Below are 18,484 nucleotides of genomic sequence, written 5' to 3'. Positions count from 1 at the left end.
ATTCACAAAATGTAGTTGTGATAACAACTAAATATAATAAAATTAATTTTGATAATTTTTGTAATCCAATATAAGCTTAGCAAGCTGACTACGCTGACCCAAATGAATATTTTTTTGTTTAACACACATTGTGTAAGTATCATTGTTAAGAGTACTAATACACCGTATATCTTTATATTTTATCTTCAATGCCGGTTCTACCGCACGAAGTGTATGTATGTCACTAAAAGATACAAACATGTCAAATATAGAAGTAATTGGATTATGTTTTGAAAGCTCCAAAAGAGTAGCGATATCTTTATCAGAACGTGCTAACGAAATACTCGTTTCAACAGCTTTTCTCACTGAAACACGATAGAAGAATATTAATAATGGTATTTATTTTAAGGCTTATACTGAAAGATATTTTATAAAACATACTTGCAATGTAATCTTTAACATAAAACGCAATGTTATTGTAATTATATTCATCGTATCTTCCATAATTATGATTAACGTCCACTTCAATATGTTTATTATCATCGTTATATGTTATGTCAGGATGATATGCAACAAATGGAATTGGACTAAATATTTGATATTGATTTATAGTATTCATACGAACCTAAAAAATTAATATATGAAAATATATAATATATATATCCATAATTGTGATATAATTCTTATTTTGTTTACATACCCTATTTAAATAATCTAATTTCAAATCCATACCAGTTTCAACAAAGAGAATTAAACTTTCAGGAGAGAATTTTTTAATACATAAATCTGTAATAGCAATTTTAAGCATAGGATCTATTTCAATAGCATTTATAATGATTGGTAAACGAATTGAATGCCATGTAACCTTGGACTGTTCCTTTTTATATTTCTCTGAAAGCATTAAAGCATATTTTTTAATACCATAAAATATATCGGCTTGCCCTTTTGATGGTGATTCAACATTGTATAAGAGGACCTGGAAAATTTAGAATTTTGTTTATTTATTAATTTCGAAAAAAAGTAATTAACAAATGTTTAAGTAATACTGACCAATAAAAGGAAAGTTTTATATTTCTTTTGCATACAATTCTCTTCATAATATTCCATAAAAGTTAACACATCTTCTTTATTGTTTGTATTTACAACTAATATCATATTAATTCTTGTATTTTCTGTTACATATGGGACTGATAAAACTTCAACTTTTCCTAATGGCTTGCATACTTCCACTCTCTTATATAATTCTTTTCCAGTAGTTACTTCAATAAAAGAAAGATCAAAAATATAATCCATTCCTCTAGATGCATCAAATCTCTTATAACCATTTATTAATTTTTGAAACACTAGCCTTTGATCATATTCCATAATTATTTTATTAGTAATTGTATTTATTATATGATCTATATCAAATTTTGCATCTGCTTTTAACTTTCGTATGTTTAAAAAGTCAGTCTCAAAAAAAGTATGTGTTTCATTAAAATATGTCCAATGTAAAACATCAAAACGTGTTAAAGGCTTGTTTCCTGGTCGATTGCCAATAGGCCATGATATATTATGTTCATGTACTGGTGCTAAATGCTTAGTTTGTAAAATAGCATTACGCAAATCAAAAATCTTTTGTTGGCCATCAATGGATTTCATCTGAAACAAAGTGTGCCCCTTATTCATTTTTTTTTTTTCAAAATATTAATTAAAATATATGTTGTGTTAATTTATCAATGACATTCTTACCACTGTTATGTACATATGAAAACGGTAGAAATTGAGATGGTCATAAATAGGATGAATAGTGAGTGAATTTAAAAAATTTTCTTGCAGAAGTAATTTTGATAAATCTTGTTTAAAGTTAAATGCAGAGTTTAACTTTATTGATAAGAATGTCTGCCCTTGCATTTGGTTTGTACAAGGAAGTGATGAAGAATGCACAATACAACGTCCAAAATTAATATCATCTATATCTGAGTATGTATTTTGTACGCACCAATCTAAATTTGTTTTAATTTCTTGAATTATTGAATTACTTAGAAGGATACCAGAATCTGAAAATCGTAATAGTCTCATTTAGATATATGTATATTATTTTATCACATAAAAAGTAAACAAAACAGTAATACTTTACCTAGAGAACAGTAGGTTTGTATATCAGTTGGTATACCCACATGAACATCTTGACTCACACTAATTTTAGATACAAAGTTAATCAACTTTCTTGCATTAATGTAGCTAATATCTTTAATAAGAAAATAATAGTCATAATCTTCTAAATAATTATCAGTAATATATTTCATGACATGAAATGGCTTTAAAATACTTCTGGTATCTGTAAAACCTACTATACCAGGAAGAGATACGTTAGGTTTTACACCCTCTGGTATTGAGATAAAATAACGTACTTTGTCCACTAAATGTGCAATTGTCTTATTGATTGCAATATCTCTACTATGCAAATACATTCGACTAGTTATTATTCCCACAAAAAGCTTTTCTCTAATTCCAAGTTCTGTAGAATAATATCTTGGACGTACAAACATTTTTGGTATCTTTCGTGCTTGCAATGGTTTATTAGCTATATTTACTTTAGGTTCATATTCGTCATTAGCCTCATGCGCATTTGATAATTGAAATGAATATTCCATTTTTCCTTCATTTTCAAAATCATTAACTGGTATCAGAAACAAACTGAGACTTAAACCCATACATATTCCAATTATCAAATAAATATTGCTCCAACAATTTAAGAAAAGGATTTTAAATAAGGGATTCATTATGATAATCTTGTATCAATCAATTTTTAAATAATATCAATAATCACTTTAATTGTAATAATAATATTGCGGGCAAATAAATTTAATCATTTGCATTAATATTGTTTGTACATAAAGAACATGTACTTGATGAAGTTACCAAAAATTAATTATCATTATTAAGATATAACATTTCGATGATTATTATTAAAGAGTAATATATCTTGTATAATATCAGTCTATTTTCATTGCAGAATAAGATCTTATGAAAAAGGTAAGTATCTATACACAATATTTATTATTTTAATTTTGTATAGATCAACTTTTGTCAAATTTCGTATTTAGAAGATTTAGATTTGAGGCACTTGTGTTTATTATTATGTTTCCATTAGTTGATTTCGACTGATTTATTCATGTATTAATAAAAATTTATTGTTTCAATTTAACAATTAATGTATATAAATCTTTCAATGGAATACTAAATATTATGATTCTTCCTTTTCGTCCTAATACCTCGGACATATTTGAAAATCATAGTATTCATATAATTTATAATAGAATTGTGAAGAGATAGAGTGGGAAATCTCAATTTGTATAACTTAACATTTGAGCAAGTTCGTGCAAATTCGTGTCAACTCGTGTAGACTCGTGCAAACCAGCATATTCGTGAATATCCGCTCATGCTCGTGTATGTTCGTTTCTTTAATATAATTCTGGAATTTCATTTTTTTTTTTGACTAGTTCTAGAGGTTAGTTTCTAAAAGGTTAGGTTAGAAAGTACAACGATTGAATGATTACATGTTTATTATAAATATTTACTAATTTTTGTAATGTACAGACTTTTAGTTGCTGAATTATTTTAAGAAGATATTGTTTTGATATAAAATGTCTGAATATGATAGAGTAAGAACAGGGAAACTTGTTTTGAAGGGAGAAAAAATAAGGTATTGACAGAAAGAATTATTTATGAAGAAAAAATTGATTTTTTTTTATTAATTGATATATTCTTAGATCAAAAAAACGGAAATTGAAGAAAGAAGAGACCAGGGAAAACGTTACAATTGATAATGAAGATACTAAGCTTCATGGTATATACATTATTTGTTTATCATATATTGTATGAATATTGTTACTAATTTGTTAAATAATATCAAAAACATAAGTATTCATAAACATGTTACATAACTTCTGTTTTCAAATAGGTGGGTGGTGGAAAACAAGTAGTGCAAAAGAAATCACGGGTACAGTAGCTATTGAATTTGGAAAACAAACCTATGTAAAGGCTCTTGACAATGGGCTTTTTACACTTGGAGCTCCTCATTCAGATGGAGAAGGCCCTTGCCCAGAAGAAATTTTAACAGCATTTCGTATAAGTGATAATTTAATAGCTTTAAAATCTGGATATGGTAAATATCTTGGTGTTGACAAAAATGGTGTTGTTGTGGGACGCAGTGATGCAGTAGGTGCAATTGAACAGTGGGAACCAATTTTTCAAGTAATATCTTTGACAAATGATGAATCAAATAGATATTATTTTCAATTCTAATACATAACATATTAATAATCATAAGGTTTTTTTTTTAGGATGATAAACTTGCTATATTAAGTAATACAACTGGAAATTTCATTTCAATAACTGATGAAGATGATGTTATTTGTCAAAATAAAACAGCTGGTTCATTAGAATATGTTACTATAAGAAGTATAATAGAACGTGACAATAAACCTAATAAAGATATTCCAAAAGAAGAAGTGGGTTCTCTTGCTGATGTAGAAGTAAACTATGTGTAAGTACAATGTCATTAATATATTTATAAAAAATTCTTAATTAGTCTATAATAAATTACTTTTTCTAGACGTAAATTTCAAAAATTCCAAGATAAAAAATTAAGAATAAACAAAGAAGATCGATCTGCCTTAGAAAAAGCTAAAACAGATGGAAATTTACATGAAGCATTACTAGATCGAAGAAGTAAAATGAAAGCTGATCGTTACTGTAAATAAATTATTGCAATGTATTATAATTATAAGATAATATTCATAATATTCATATTAACTTCTCGTACAAATATTAAATATATTCATACATTTAATAAGAATATAAAACATTTTTAATTATAAAATTAATTCAGAATACATATATTTTACACAAGTACATATGATCTGTTGTAAAGTATTTATAACAATATAATGCAGTACAAATATATAAATTACATAATAGTGTACTATTATTGTATTTAAGTTAACATAATCATAAGGATTTACTGTATTGTAAAATATATAAGTTTATAAAATGAGACAATAGACGACGCATGATAGGAACAGCGTTTCCCGTAATTCATATTTTGTCCATAGCTGTCGCTGAAGTCACACGCTTCGAACAAAAGATAGTGAACAGCCTTAAATAATCGAAATACGAAATTCCTGATATTTTATATTTTGAGGTTGGTCGCACCGATTTATATTCGCGATCAGTTAACTCCATCTATGAGGGAGAGATCATCACTCGACGTTGGTGATGTCGCAAAGAAATTTTTAAGAGATGGAGCTAAACGAAACATATTAAACTATTCCTGAATAGGTATGTGTCCTTTGAAATACGGCGTTTTTTTTAATTTGCCTACATACATTATGTATGTATAGTACAGTGTTTTATTAAATTTTGAAAAATGTATATACGTTCGATCCGCGTCGGACGGCGTCCTATAAAATATTAGCTTATGACTTAATAAAATCCAACGTATTTTTTTTATTTTTCTATGTATCATACGCGCGTGCGTTTACTACGTTAAAATTTGATTGCATATTACATATTTATATCATTATTCGTGTAATTTAAATAAATATAAAAAATAGTGAAATGTATTCATTCAGAATGATAATTGGATGGTAATATGGTTATAGCTATAGATCATAATCAATCTTGATCAAGGTGAGTTGTGAAGTATCAAAGCTTATGATAAGTTTAATAATTTTTGTTTTATAGAAGAATAAAAAATAAATGTGCAAGAATTTGTATAAAAACAAATTAACTGGACAATTAACTACAGTGTGGATTTTCCAGCTTCAATTAAATATATTTGAGTGATAAGAACAATATTGCTATTTTGCAATAAAATAGCTTATAATATATACAATATGAAATTCCAACCAACAGTATCAATACCTATAGGTATTATATTTTTTAAAGGAAAGGAAACAAAAGAGATTTACCTGTGAGAATAATACATTTATGAGCACAACAGTAATCAGCAACTGCATTAAGGAACAGATATCGTATTGGTAATAAAATTTTTGTGTATTAAATAACTATATTTTATATTATCAATTATAATTTATTATTAATGCTAAAAAAAAGAATTTATTGAATTGCTATTAAGTACAAACTTTTCAAAATAGTGTTGGTATAACTACTTATACTTTTGTAAATTTCATGATTATATATATATATATATATATCACAATTAAATTTGATCTTTATGGGAAAAACGATATAACACTTGTACATAAAAAAAAAAAAAATGTATATTTGTAACATTTTTGTTATATTAATATAATATTTGTGTCTATAGATAATCAAACAATGCAGGCAACGACTAATCGAGATAAAGTACTCCCTTCGCGAGGATTGAAGCAAGTTAAAGTGGATAATTGGGGAACTTTCTTTCTACAGAGACTTCAACAGCTTTATTTTGAAGAAGAATTACTTGATTTAACAATCAAATTTCCAACTAGTGATATTACTGTACAGGTATTACAAATAATATCATACACGTATATAACTAATTATAAATTTATTAAATTAAAATATTATAAATTAATATAATATATTCAATATGTATTTATTATTTAGGCACATCGCTTAGTTATCACAACATGTACAGATTACTTTATGCAATTGGAACGTCAGTTAAAAGAAAAAGATGAGAATTTTGATGGAGTTATTATTATGCCACCAGATATGCCTTATGAGTGTGTTAAGTCTATTATTAGGTAAAAGTATTTTTTTAAGCGTTTTGTGTGTGCGCGTGTGTGTGTATAAAGCTAAGATATTAAAATTGAAAATTTGTATAGTTTTATGTACACTGGACAATTGGAATACTGGACCTCGGAACAACACGCATTATATCGTACTGCACAAAAGATGAAAATGACAGTATTAACTAAACTGCTTGATGCTCAATTTAATACAACTGCATTACAAACAAATAGACCAGCAAAATCAAATGTTCCAATTATTACAAAATCCACGACATTGCCAACCGAAGGAACGGTAACTACAAGTACATCAACACTTTCGGCTCAACCATTACCTGGTAGAAAGTATGTATATAAATTTTATTAATTTTTACATGACATATATCGTGTTGTTTATAATTACATTTTATTAAGCATTTACTTTTTTTTTTTTTTTTTTAACTCATAGGCTTCCAATTTGGAAAAGAAAATTAGAATTACCTCCTGCAAATTATGAATTGCGAGGTTCAGCACAAAAGCCTACCGAAATCACTGCTGGGCCATCCCGATTTGATCTGCCTGAAGCAGAAGATTTTGCTCTTGGAGTTTTTTCCTCATTTGATGATATTACATATAATACAAAACCCATTGTTCAAGCATCAGGGAAATACAAAAGAGATAGTTCATCACCTTCTCTTAAATGTTCTCCTGATAGAGATGTCAAGAATGATTCAACGGAAGATGAAGAAGATGATACTCAATTACATGAAAAAGATCCTAAAGAAGTAAATTCAGATGATGATTGGACAATATCGAATACATCAGAGCGATCTCAAGATGCACAACCAACACCTAAAAGAGTAAGATTTGATCTTGAAGAAAAAGAAAACTTGGAGAAATCTTCATCTTGTCACACAAACGCAGACGATTCTATTAACAATCACGCAAAAATAATCAGGGAAGTACTGAAAAAATATCCGCATTTGATTAGAAATAATAAAAATATACGTTTAAAGATAATGCAGAAGGAAGCGAAGTCTACAGAAACTAGTGCTCCTTGTAAAACAAAAGTTTCCTATGTGGTATTGAAATCTGATCATTTAATGTCTAGCAGTAATGGAGATGAGAATGACTCAAAGTGTAACGGTAACGTAGATGGCGGTGAGACTGGACCATGGAAATGCAATAAATGCGATTTAGATGAAGAATACACGAATTATTATATGTATAGAAGACATATGCAGGATGTGCATGAGGAAAAGTTCGATCCAAGAGTTTGTGAGCACTGTGGCTATAAAGCAACAAAAAGAAACATTTTAATGTATCATCTTTATACAAAACACAATGTGCCTCCACCAAAGAGCATGTGTTTCCCTAAATGTCAAGCATGTTCATATGTGGCTCTTTCCGAAACTCTGCTTGTGAGACACCAAATAAATCATAATCATCGTCCTACATCTCGGCATCATACTTCGACCTTCGAAGTAATTCAGTGTTTACAATGTTCTCAAGTTTTTAAGGATATTACTGATCTCACCACACATGAAATTAATACTGGACATGGTAATCATGTGGAAGGGAGAGAAAAAGGATATCGTTGTCCTCACTGTAGCAAAACTTTCGTACGTGTTACGAACTTGCAAGTTCATATCGACTGTTCTCATAAGGATCTACGAGATTCTGAAACGGCGGCAGCTGTTCCTCCAATTTCTTTAGAACCATCTTCGGAGGCAGAAGCTCTTAGTCATGTAGCAAGTGGAATAGCGACATCACTCGGAGTTGGAGATAGTGTATCACCAGAAACACAAGAAGTAGAGAATCAATCTGAATACATAGTACCAGAAATAACTGATATTTCACAAACTACAACCTATCATGCTCATGAATTCGAAGGTCAACAGATGATTATGTTGATCAATAACGATAATTATCAACAACAGGACGAGAATGATCATCATCAACAACCGCAACAATTGGATATTTCTGGTAATGAACAAATTGTAATGCAAGGTACGGAAGATGGGATGATCGTGTATATTCACGATAATGATGAGACAGACAGACAAACATATAACGATTATCAATCTATAGAGATTACACAGGAGCCAGAAGAAATAGTTGAGGAAGTTGTAGAGGAAGTAGAAGAGGCAGTAATGGAAGAAGAAGTGCAGGATGAAAGATCTGAACTTATAGATGAGAATAATTCTCATCAGATGGAAGACGGTATTCAATATGTTGAAGAACAAACTGAAATAGTTGAATATGATGAAGAACAATGTACAGAAGATAGAAGTAGAATAGAAGAATCACAGGAATCTGTTATGATTATTGAAGAGGAACATGTGGAAGGAGATGATGAAGTTACTGATGAGGTTGCTGATAAGGATAGTAATGAACAGGAATCACCAGAAGCAAGAGATTTTGCAACTGAATGGGATGAGTATAGTAGAGATGCAATAGAATGATGAGTAATAAGATGTAACCTATTATATTCTTTCTCATTAATTCATTTATATAAATAACAAGTATGCTCTACAATCTATAGGTGTAAAATGATGTATATCATGCATCTTTTATTACCTATGTTATACTAACAATTGCAAAGTTTTAAATAGAAGAATTTATTATTATATTTTATCAGATATTTTAAAAATTTGTTGAGCACTCATTTGAAACAAGTACATATATTCTTATAACTTATTCAATTGAAAAGCAAGAACATTTTTAGTATGTTACAAGGTGTTTTACAATTAATATCTGTACTTTTCTTCATTTAATAATGATGAGGGTAATAATGATGATAATGATGATGATGATGATGATGATGATGATGATGATGATGATTATGATTATGATTATATGATTATGAAGATAATAATAATAATAATAATAATAATAATAATAATAATAATAATAATAATAATAATAATAATAATAATAATAATGATAATGATAATAAAATTATAATAATTGAAAACATATAATGATAACCACATAACTATAAGAATAAAAATAGAAATAATAATTACAGTAATAAAAGATATTAATAATGATAATAAAAAGAACAATAAAAGAGCTGTCATGATAACAATGATCGTTATGATAAGTATGAGAAAAATGGTACAGAAAAGAATAAGAATTATTCTTATCTGATTTGAAAAGAGTATCAGAATGGTATTTAGAATTTGTTCATTTTACAATCTAACATGCATTTCTATAGATTTTAGAGTTTAAGAGCTCAAATCATATATCAATTTATTATTATATTTGAATGAATTATTATTAATAGAAAAAAGCATATGAAAATGTTAAACTATAGTTACGCTGAATGGTGCGCGCGCGTATGTGTATGTGTGTTTATGTACGCAAAATTTAATAAATTTTCTGAAAGAATAAGATTCTTTTTTTTTTATTTATAACCACATAAAATATTTTTTTTTGTAAATAGCATCTAATTGAATAGCCTTTTCTTCGAGTAGTAAACAATTTTGCGCGATAATTTATATTAATAATTTTGTTATATTGTGTCTTTTATGTGGTTTTCTTTTCATGTATATTTTTTAGTTGAAAGAAAAATCCACGAAATTGAAATGTACATCTAGATTGTTTTCGATCATTTGACTTATCATTTCGACGAATATATTATTTCATTTATTTTATTTATTTTTTTATTTAAAAATTAATTAGATTTATTGATTGAAGTTCGAAAGGAAATATAATTAGAGAGTTTTGAAAAAATGTTTACATATATACGAATTTAATCATAAAAAACTTAAAAGATACATTTGTTTTATGTCACTCACAAGATGGCGTTGAAGAGATTTGTAAGTGTTCTTTCTACGTCATGTTTGTGAGATCTGTTCAATTTTAAATTGGAATTTTATGAATGTATGTAACGGTCAATGTTGTATAGTTTTGTAGTTCGAAAAATATTATTTATTAAGACAAAAAGACGTACTTCACGTGAATTAATTTGATATAATCTCAATTAATTTAGAAGTTTATTAGCATTTGCTTAATAAATATAACGTTATTTCAATGAAGAAATTTATATTGGGTAAGTAAATCACAATAAGAGAAAATGCTCATTCTACTTAATAATTTATAGCATTTATTAAGAATTTGTTCGCTTACTTCATATATCTATAGTCGTGATATTTTTTATTCATATATATATATGTGTATATATATATGTATATATATATATATATATATATATATATATATACACATATATACATATAAATACATGAGATATAGTATAAGAACATTACATAAAAACTTTTGGTTTTTCTTATTTATTTATTATGCATATTAAGTTCTTTACTATTCGTAAAAAAATTATTAATTTGTGATGGTGTAATGTCATTTTCTATTCCAGATATTACATACAATGTGGAATAGGGTTTAAACAACAGTTATTATAGTAATTTTATTAATATATAATTACTATATTTCATATAAACAACTCATACAATGGATAATTATTGTGCTCCTCAGTGGGTAGATTTTACATCTAGTCCACAAGTACCATCTGATGATTATTTCGATAAATATCATGACATTTACGAATCTAAATTATGTACTAAAGAATACCAGAGTACCAAATCAACTAAGAAGATATCTGAAATTATTGAAACACCCAAGAAATCTGTGCAATCGCAAAATAGATATTTTATAAAATCTATGTCAACTGAAAATTTACAAACAGAAATAGATAGTCTCAAGAATACACCGATAAAAGTAATATATCCTTCACCATATAATAATAGTAAACAAAAAGTTATAAAACAAGTGAGTTATGAAAATATTTTGAATGAAGCTATGCAAAATGTTCAGCTTTGTGAAGATTTATGTAATGATAAAAAGGATATAGATGTATCATCAACAGAAAACATATTTAAGAAGCCAATACCAATTAAAAGTAAAACTTCCTTCAAGCCTGTGAAGATTCGTGAAATAGAAAATAATTCTGCATTGGTTTCAACCAATAAACAAATGCAAGACATTGAAAGAAATATACTTAAAGAAGAAACAAAAAATGAATCTTTATTTAGCAATGATATGTTTAAACCAGACACAAGTTCATCAATAAAAGTTATGAAAGATTTTAGTAAGACATCAAAAATTGATGATCATTTAAAATGTAACATACAGCAAAACAATGACTTGAAAAATGATCGTTCTAAAATAAAATTAAATAACAAAAATTTTAAATTGAAGTCTTCTGGTTTAAAACAACAATCTTCTATGAAACAAAAATGTTCAACTACAAAGATAAATACACATAATAGACCTGTTGTAACTCTTAGTCACAAAGATCAAGAAAAATCCAAACTTATACAAGTGGAGAAGAATCAATCAAAAACAAAATTTGTCCGTAATAACTCTGCAGATTCTTCAACTTCACATAACAAAATTACACAGAAAAATGTTAGAGTTGCAAATGCAGATACTACAGTTAAACAGACTCATAAACCTTATTCTTCTTTTTCCAAAGAAGGAAAACTATTTTGTCAAAAGAATAATGCATCAAAAAGAATGGTTACTACAATTGTAGGTAATACTGGATCAGAAATTATAATTAAAAAAGAAAAAATTCTATTTTTTGATATTCCTATACATACTAAACAAAAAAAGATTACGTGTCCAGTACCTTTCAGTTTTGAACATCGTGATAAAATTAAAAAGCAATTAAAACTAGATCAATCAGAATCCAAATGTATTAAATCAAAATCAGTCCCTAATCTAAAATTATTAGATATTAATATGCCTCAAAAAGTGCCAAGTAAGTTATTTGATACAGGAAAAAAAGCTCTCATGAGTTCTTGTAGTAGCAAAGAAATTAATGACAAAAATAAAAATAATAAACAATTTGAAGGAAGTAAAAAAAGTAGTACTGCTTACATACATTCATTGCCTTCACATAAACTAGTGAAGACTGTTGATCCAATGAAAAATAAAATAGAGAAAAAGAAAATTCAAGATAGTAAAAATAAAAAGGATGCAATTCAGGCAAAAAAATCACTTGTATCTGTTTCTTGTAAAAATATTCAAATTAATACAAATTTAAAAATTAAGAAGCAGGAGATACTAGAAGTAAATAAAAAATGTATTGAGAAAGAAAACAGACAACCTAATATTAATATGTCTGTTACAAATAATAGTACTTTAAATCAGAGCAAAGGAATTAAGTTAAAAAGTACTGTGTTTAAAACTAATGTCGAGGAGAGAGAAAAACAACGTCGTGTATTAGAAGATAAGATGAAGCAAAAGAAAATTTTACAAGAGGAGAAGATTAAAAAAGAAAAAGAAGAAAAGGAAGCAAATGAAAAATTGGAAATAGCAAAACTTCGAAAACAAACTGAAATAAGAGCTAGACCAATGCCAGTATATAAACCACTTATTCGTGTAAAATCTACAAAACCTTTAACTAAACCACAAAGTCCAGCATGGTCAAGTAAGAGGAGAGTAAAATCAACTTTGTAGATTTTTTCACATGATCATATTAATCATTTATAATCCACTACATAGTTTATATAATTTATTATTCATCTGGGGGTCATTATATGGATATTAATCACTTATTGTACAAATGTAATTATGTAAAAGAATTAACGAACGAATAATGCATAAGATTTTGTATTAGTAGACATTTCCATATATATATATATATAAAAGATATATATATATTTAGTTTTTATAATCTTTATATAAGTTTATGGTATGTCTAACAAATTATTTGTTCGTTTGTGTTTTGTCACATATTATTTCTTCATTGGAGGGACGAACAGAAGCAGTTATTTCCATAAATTTGTCAAATGGACATAACATTTGACAATTTGGTATTTGGAGTTCTATTGCTTTTGACGGAATGCCTGTGTAATGAACAACCTAAAAATAACATTAATAAATAACATTAATTAAAAAAATAAAAGTAAAATGAATATGATACTGATATTGAAAATATTTACAAATAAGTGTCTTAAAATTAAGTACCTTAACATAATAAGTCTGATTACTTTGAAGCAATTCTAATATAACAGCACTGGAATACTTTGGAATATGTGGTTTATACACATTTAAAACACTTAACATACTACCAATATTTGTTTCGTGACCACTATATAAATTCATCTTTCTTTTTATTAATTTTCCATTTTTAAAAGCTAACATATCTTCTACCATTTTTTGAAGTAATGGACCTAAAATATAAATCTATATTAATCTTCAAATTTACTTTTATATCATGTATGTTTATATACCTCCAGAAAGTCTTTTCAATTTAGTATTTGAACTAGAAACTTCATAAGAGTAAATGATGCCATCTTTCAGTTGGCCATCTGGAAATACAGAGCGGGTCCATTCAGGCAAGGGAAGATTCATCATCCATTCTGCCATAAGAATATTATATAAAGAATACATATCTAAAGGAGTGCTAATATTTTTACCACTCCACTTTGTCAAATTGGAGTTCATTTCACTAAATTCATTCATCTTCTGTATGACTTCAGGTGTTTTTAAAACTCTTTGGTATTCTTCTATATATCTATAAATAGTAAAATTTAAGATTTTATAAGAGTTAAGTGCAAATTTATTAGCATAAAATTTATACTGTTTAAACATACGAAGGACAATCCATTGGTAATAAGATATTATCTTCAATCCAAGGAACATATGTAATAGGTATTGGTTGCCAATTTAAATCATAATTCCATTTTTGAATACTTTTAGGCGGGAATAATCCTGCAAGAACAAGTAATAACGACATTTTTGTTCTCGAATAATCTGTAGTGTGGGCTTTTATCAGTTCTGGTGTATAAATGTCACTTAAGAAGTTTCTATATCTTGATCTGAGAAATTTTCCAAATTCATACGCACGTTTTTTACCATTCTGAAATATGTAAAAAATTTATATTTTTTTAATAATACATTTTATAAATACTATGTAGCAATTTAATAAATCTATATACATTTGTCAATTCTCCAAAACCCATAGGATAAAAATCATATGTCTTATATGGATCATTTGGATATAATTCTTTATTTGGCGTTCGATCTCCGTGCCTAAATATCTATAAAAAAAAAGGTATAACTTGTATTTCTTTATTCTTAAAAATTAAATTAAAGAACACTTAATGTTTTATGTTTTTACCACGTTTACTAATCGAAATTCTTGTTCCTTTGTACTCATACATATTGCAATAACAATTAGATTAATAACAATTATATTAAAGAAATTAAACAAATTTTGTAGTATATTCATATTTCAATGATACAATCGCGTTAGTTCGTCGCAAAGTCAATTAACGTAATCGATGTAAAATCAACTCAATCATTTATCATTTACATATAGAAGACTTGAAGTCTTTTAGTTTACTGATAACGATCATTAAATACAGATATACTTTTTTTTTTAAGTATATGATTATATAGGTTTATAGATACATAAAGATTTTATCATTTCTAAAAAAGATTTATTACGACTTTTGAATGCTGCTCTCTTATTGGTCAATAACAACTTTCAGGTGTGGTAACTATGAGAATAATTATTATATACATACAGGTTATTTAAAGATTTATTATTTATATTTTACAAAAACTAAAAGAAAAAATGGTGTATTCATAAAAATATTGCAACATATTTTAAATTATATGACTAAATCATTGAAACTAACTCTCATAAAACTTAGAGCTTCTTTTAAGGTTGGCAGCCTTGCGACTAGCTTGTCGTACCGCGTCTGTGCATAAGATGACCGCACGGTAAGCTATTGTTTTAAAATCTGACGGTTTAAGAAACGTGTGTGTTGCATTAATTCAAAAGTAATCTTCATGAAATCATATCTCAGGATATCAAAAAGATGGCCCAAATTTTCGACGACACAGCTGCTATATTGCAGTATTTTGATAAGTGAGTAGATCAATTTTTCAAACTATTTTATTATACAAATATTCATTGTCTCTTTAGACAATGAATATCTTGAAGAATACTTATTTCTTTTTCAAATATATGTGATATATTTAGGTTTTAAAGAAATAGGCATAATAATATAGGCATATTTAATAATTCATAAAATGTAACTTATGTAAAAGAAAACTATATTACAATATTTAAAAATATTATAATAATAAATTTTCTTTTAGATAATATAATATATTGTTTGGATAAAATATATTTATTATGCTATAAGAAAAGATGTAAAAGCTAAGAACGAGTCATGCTAAGAAGTTTACAAGTATCTTGCATATGTTTATAATCCCTTCTATTAGATATACTTACATTTATGGGTCTGATAATTGACTGAAAATTGACTGAAAATTGACACTTATACTATCACTTGCCTTCTTTACAAGGTCTTCTGTAGCCAATAAATCTTGAATTCATTGATTGCTTACATTAACGCTTATTATCTATCTTCCAAAGGCAATAGGTCAGTCTTCGATATAGTTATATTTTCTAATCTCTTGCATATACGTCAATTTAACTTCTATCAAAATCCTTTTGAAAAACAAGTTCCCTCTTTCAATAAATATTACATTTAATTCATATAAGTATAAAGTAACAATGCTTTACAAACTTTTATTATTTTCTACAAATCTTTTTTACAAAACGATGTCTACTTGTTACTGTCAAAGAAAATAAAATAATAAAATTTTCATATAATCTTCCAAAAATTATGAATATTTTTACAGATTAGTATTTATAAATTAGATCATAACTTTATTAAGAATTATTATTATTATTATTTTATTACTCCTTTGCTTTTTAGTTTTTTCTCTCATTTTATATCTAATTCAAGAGATTCCTTCTGAGGGGTCCTGTCCCTCCCTATCTTTTTTCTCTCTCACTCTTTCTCCTCTCTCTCTCTCTCTCTCTCTCTCCCTCTCTCTCTCTCTTTCTATCTATCTATCTCTCTCTCTCTCTCCCTCCATGTCATCTCTACTACGTGATTCTCCAGCTTTAAACCTTCCATCCTCCCCACCCTTCTGATCCTAGTCTGTATCAACCATGCTGGTTGACTTGTACCCAGTCGCATTTCGTACGTCGTTCGAGCAAGTTTAGTATCAACATACTTTTTCGTGTTCGAGCTTTATCTCCGACGTATTTTCGAATAGACAAAGAAAGAAAAAAGATAAGAAAAGACAAAACAAGAAAGATAGAAAGAAAGAAAGAAAGAAAAATAACGATGTGCCGATCGAACTCGTGAACTCGGTCAGTGAAAGAAAAATATGGACATAAAATTGTTGTTATCATTATCATCGCAATGAACATTTTAATTCATCGTACAAGAATGGGACATAAAATGTTGTCAGTAAAGAAGAGATCTTTCTTCTTTAGGAGGATCATACGAAAGAACAAATCATTTGTGATAAGTGTTCACGCAATAATAGCTTTTTGACGCGATCGTCAAGATTTCAGTGTTTTTTTTCCCTCCTTGTTTCATTTGTTGACATTGACTTTTTCTTCTTTTCGCTTTTTTACGGTTTCTTTTTTTTTTTTTCTTTTTTTTTTTTATTATTACTTTTCATTAAATACGACGAAGGAAAATTGTGCGCGCGACACTCGTCAGAGAACTTTTCGTTTTATCGTAGATTTATTTTTTTTCTCTTTCCGTTTTTAACTTTTATTTTTTGTTTCTTTTTCTTTTTCTTTTTTTTTTTTTAACTGTTTTTTTTGTTAAACTTATGAGCTTGATAGATAAAATGCGCGAGTTCAACGAAACACGGGAGTATATGCTTTAAAATGTGTATCTGCCTGTGTGTATGTTGTTTGTGCGTACGTGTTTGTATATATACATATACGTGTATACGTGTGTACAATTTATATTGAATCATCTGGAGAATCATCTCAAAGTGGATAGTTATCTCGATTGATCGGGTCCAGTGTTATAGCACGTCGAATGAAATCGTCCATGTTAAAAGATTAACGTCAGAGACAAACAGATAATAGACATTGAGTTTGTCTCTTTGGCCACACGCATCGAATTCTGCTTCATGTGCATCTCTGCAACTTTTTCTCAATGCACGTACGAGAAGTACATACGCCAAAAAATGATTACGATGCCGTCTCGTAGTTGTACGTTCGAAGAGAAAAAGGAACAATAAAGGGAGAGAAAAAAAAACAAAGAACAAGACTTATTTTCACGAAGAAAAGTGCATATCATTATACGTACATATATATATATATATATTTATGTGCGTAATTGTGATCAAACGAGACTGAATGATTGACTGATTTTTACGTTGAAAATTGTTTCGAACTATAAAATTAAATTATTAAAGTACAAGACGTTCAGTATTAAGAATAAACGAGTTATATATATATACACATATATTATATTTTTTTTGTGTGTTACAAGAATACGCGTGTACATATACGTATATATGTGCATATATATATATACATATATATATATATACACACATATAAATATACATATATTTTAATATAAATAACATATAGATAGTTTTAACATTATACTTTTACACGTGAACACGAAGAATCACGCACAAACGTGTGACACTTTTTATTGTTGTTATTATTATATTGTTATCAATGTTGTCCAAAACACATCAACGCAAGATGTTTCTCGGTGGTTACGTCTACGGTAATCAGAATCAGAACAGTCCACCTTCTCCATCCAGGGGCAGCATTTGGGGTAGTGCTTATAGTCCCTTTCGAAAGTAAGTTGGTAACTTGATTGTATTAAAATATAATATGTTATCAATACAATCATTATGTATATGCATTAACATTTTTATAGACGAACGATACGAATGTTGTAGTGGTATATTGTGGTATT

General features: G+C 27.6%; 6 protein-coding genes across 15 annotated transcripts in view; 4 read left to right on the top strand and 2 right to left on the bottom strand.

Annotated features, from left to right (window-relative positions):
- Positions 1-12: 12 nt before the first annotated feature.
- LOC124423588 (chondroitin sulfate synthase 2) lies at positions 13-3,358 on the bottom strand. Its single transcript, XM_046961474.1, has 6 exons — positions 2,099-3,358; positions 1,711-2,018; positions 1,030-1,620; positions 680-955; positions 421-604; positions 13-344 (listed from the first exon to the last, which is right to left on the bottom strand). Exons 1-6 carry the CDS (start codon positions 2,742-2,744, stop codon positions 43-45), a joined length of 2,307 nt encoding a protein of 768 aa, XP_046817430.1. The 5' UTR covers positions 2,745-3,358; the 3' UTR covers positions 13-42.
- A 110-nt stretch (positions 3,359-3,468) lies between these two features.
- On the top strand, positions 3,469-5,304 carry LOC124423593 (protein FRG1 homolog). Of its 2 annotated transcripts, XM_046961495.1 has the most exons (6): positions 3,469-3,487; positions 3,562-3,667; positions 3,735-3,811; positions 3,926-4,218; positions 4,308-4,510; positions 4,580-5,304. In XM_046961495.1, exons 2-6 carry the CDS (start codon positions 3,609-3,611, stop codon positions 4,725-4,727), a joined length of 780 nt encoding a protein of 259 aa, XP_046817451.1. In that variant the 5' UTR covers positions 3,469-3,487; positions 3,562-3,608; the 3' UTR covers positions 4,728-5,304. The 2 variants fall into 2 exon arrangements, with proteins under 2 accessions (XP_046817451.1, XP_046817444.1); XM_046961488.1 differs by having other exon boundaries at positions 3,479-3,667.
- Positions 5,192-9,548, top strand: LOC124423565 (centrosome-associated zinc finger protein CP190). Of its 5 annotated transcripts, none has more exons than XM_046961428.1 (6): positions 5,192-5,304; positions 5,710-6,005; positions 6,296-6,474; positions 6,577-6,716; positions 6,798-7,046; positions 7,150-9,548. In XM_046961428.1, exons 3-6 carry the CDS (start codon positions 6,307-6,309, stop codon positions 9,143-9,145), a joined length of 2,553 nt encoding a protein of 850 aa, XP_046817384.1. In that variant the 5' UTR covers positions 5,192-5,304; positions 5,710-6,005; positions 6,296-6,306; the 3' UTR covers positions 9,146-9,548. The 5 variants fall into 5 exon arrangements, with proteins under 5 accessions (XP_046817384.1, XP_046817411.1, XP_046817420.1 ...); XM_046961455.1 differs by having other exon boundaries at positions 5,198-5,304; positions 5,914-6,005; XM_046961464.1 differs by lacking the exon at positions 5,192-5,304 and adding an exon at positions 5,312-5,655 and having other exon boundaries at positions 5,914-6,005.
- Positions 9,549-10,406: 858 nt separating this feature from the next.
- LOC124432661 (calponin homology domain-containing protein DDB_G0272472-like) lies at positions 10,407-13,331 on the top strand. The gene is made up of 2 exons (XM_046981717.1): positions 10,407-10,737; positions 11,062-13,331. Exon 2 carries the CDS (start codon positions 11,157-11,159, stop codon positions 13,167-13,169), a length of 2,013 nt encoding a protein of 670 aa, XP_046837673.1. The 5' UTR covers positions 10,407-10,737; positions 11,062-11,156; the 3' UTR covers positions 13,170-13,331.
- Positions 13,215-16,106, bottom strand: LOC124432665 (venom acid phosphatase Acph-1-like). Of its 2 annotated transcripts, none has more exons than XM_046981726.1 (6): positions 15,961-16,106; positions 14,654-14,755; positions 14,309-14,574; positions 13,946-14,229; positions 13,680-13,885; positions 13,215-13,574 (listed from the first exon to the last, which is right to left on the bottom strand). In XM_046981726.1, the coding sequence occupies exons 2-6, from the start codon at positions 14,675-14,677 to the stop codon at positions 13,419-13,421; spliced, it is 936 nt and encodes a 311-aa protein (XP_046837682.1). In that variant the 5' UTR covers positions 14,678-14,755; positions 15,961-16,106; the 3' UTR covers positions 13,215-13,418. The 2 variants fall into 2 exon arrangements, with proteins under 2 accessions (XP_046837682.1, XP_046837681.1); XM_046981725.1 differs by lacking the exon at positions 15,961-16,106 and adding an exon at positions 14,836-15,073.
- Positions 15,438-18,484, top strand: part of LOC124432660 (interaptin) — a 19,910-nt gene continuing 16,863 nt past the window's right edge. For 2 of the 4 annotated variants that reach the window (XM_046981714.1, XM_046981712.1), the window contains exon 1: positions 16,704-18,365. In XM_046981714.1, the coding sequence (XP_046837670.1) occupies positions 18,238-18,365 (128 nt within the window). In that variant the 5' untranslated portion in view covers positions 16,704-18,237. Of the gene's footprint in view, positions 15,592-16,703; positions 18,366-18,484 lie in introns of those variants that run through there. The other 2 variants (XM_046981711.1, XM_046981713.1) reach the window with 2 other exon arrangements.

Source organism: Vespa crabro, chromosome 1 (assembly GCF_910589235.1).
Source record: "Vespa crabro chromosome 1, iyVesCrab1.2, whole genome shotgun sequence".
Lineage (NCBI taxonomy): Eukaryota > Metazoa > Arthropoda > Insecta > Hymenoptera > Vespidae > Vespa > Vespa crabro.
This window is presented reverse-complemented; position numbering and strand designations above follow the sequence as displayed.

What these genes read in the sequence shown, in the direction of transcription:
- LOC124423588 (XM_046961474.1), bottom strand. Translation starts at nt 2,744, where the DNA reads ATGAATCCCTTATTTAAAATCCTTTTCTTAAATTGTTGGAGCAATATT. An exon ending in ACAAACCTACTGTTCTCTAG is followed by an intron (nt 2,019 to 2,098) that starts GTAAAGTATTAC and finishes TACGATTTTCAG; the next exon opens with ATTCTGGTATCCTTCTAAGT. An exon ending in TGTTAAAGATTACATTGCAA is followed by an intron (nt 345 to 420) that starts GTATGTTTTATA and finishes ATCGTGTTTCAG; the next exon opens with TGAGAAAAGCTGTTGAAACG.
- LOC124423593 (XM_046961495.1), top strand. Translation starts at nt 3,609, where the DNA reads ATGTCTGAATATGATAGAGTAAGAACAGGGAAACTTGTTTTGAAGGGA. An exon ending in TTGAAGGGAGAAAAAATAAG is followed by an intron (nt 3,668 to 3,734) that starts GTATTGACAGAA and finishes ATATATTCTTAG; the next exon opens with ATCAAAAAAACGGAAATTGA. An exon ending in GATGTAGAAGTAAACTATGT is followed by an intron (nt 4,511 to 4,579) that starts GTAAGTACAATG and finishes TACTTTTTCTAG; the next exon opens with ACGTAAATTTCAAAAATTCC.
- LOC124423565 (XM_046961428.1), top strand. Translation starts at nt 6,307, where the DNA reads ATGCAGGCAACGACTAATCGAGATAAAGTACTCCCTTCGCGAGGATTG. An exon ending in CTAGTGATATTACTGTACAG is followed by an intron (nt 6,475 to 6,576) that starts GTATTACAAATA and finishes TTTATTATTTAG; the next exon opens with GCACATCGCTTAGTTATCAC. An exon ending in CAACCATTACCTGGTAGAAA is followed by an intron (nt 7,047 to 7,149) that starts GTATGTATATAA and finishes TTTAACTCATAG; the next exon opens with GCTTCCAATTTGGAAAAGAA.
- LOC124432665 (XM_046981725.1), bottom strand. Translation starts at nt 14,946, where the DNA reads ATGAATATACTACAAAATTTGTTTAATTTCTTTAATATAATTGTTATT. An exon ending in TTACCAATGGATTGTCCTTC is followed by an intron (nt 14,230 to 14,308) that starts GTATGTTTAAAC and finishes TACTATTTATAG; the next exon opens with ATATATAGAAGAATACCAAA. An exon ending in ATCAGACTTATTATGTTAAG is followed by an intron (nt 13,575 to 13,679) that starts GTACTTAATTTT and finishes TGTTATTTTTAG; the next exon opens with GTTGTTCATTACACAGGCAT.
- LOC124432661 (XM_046981717.1), top strand. Translation starts at nt 11,157, where the DNA reads ATGGATAATTATTGTGCTCCTCAGTGGGTAGATTTTACATCTAGTCCA.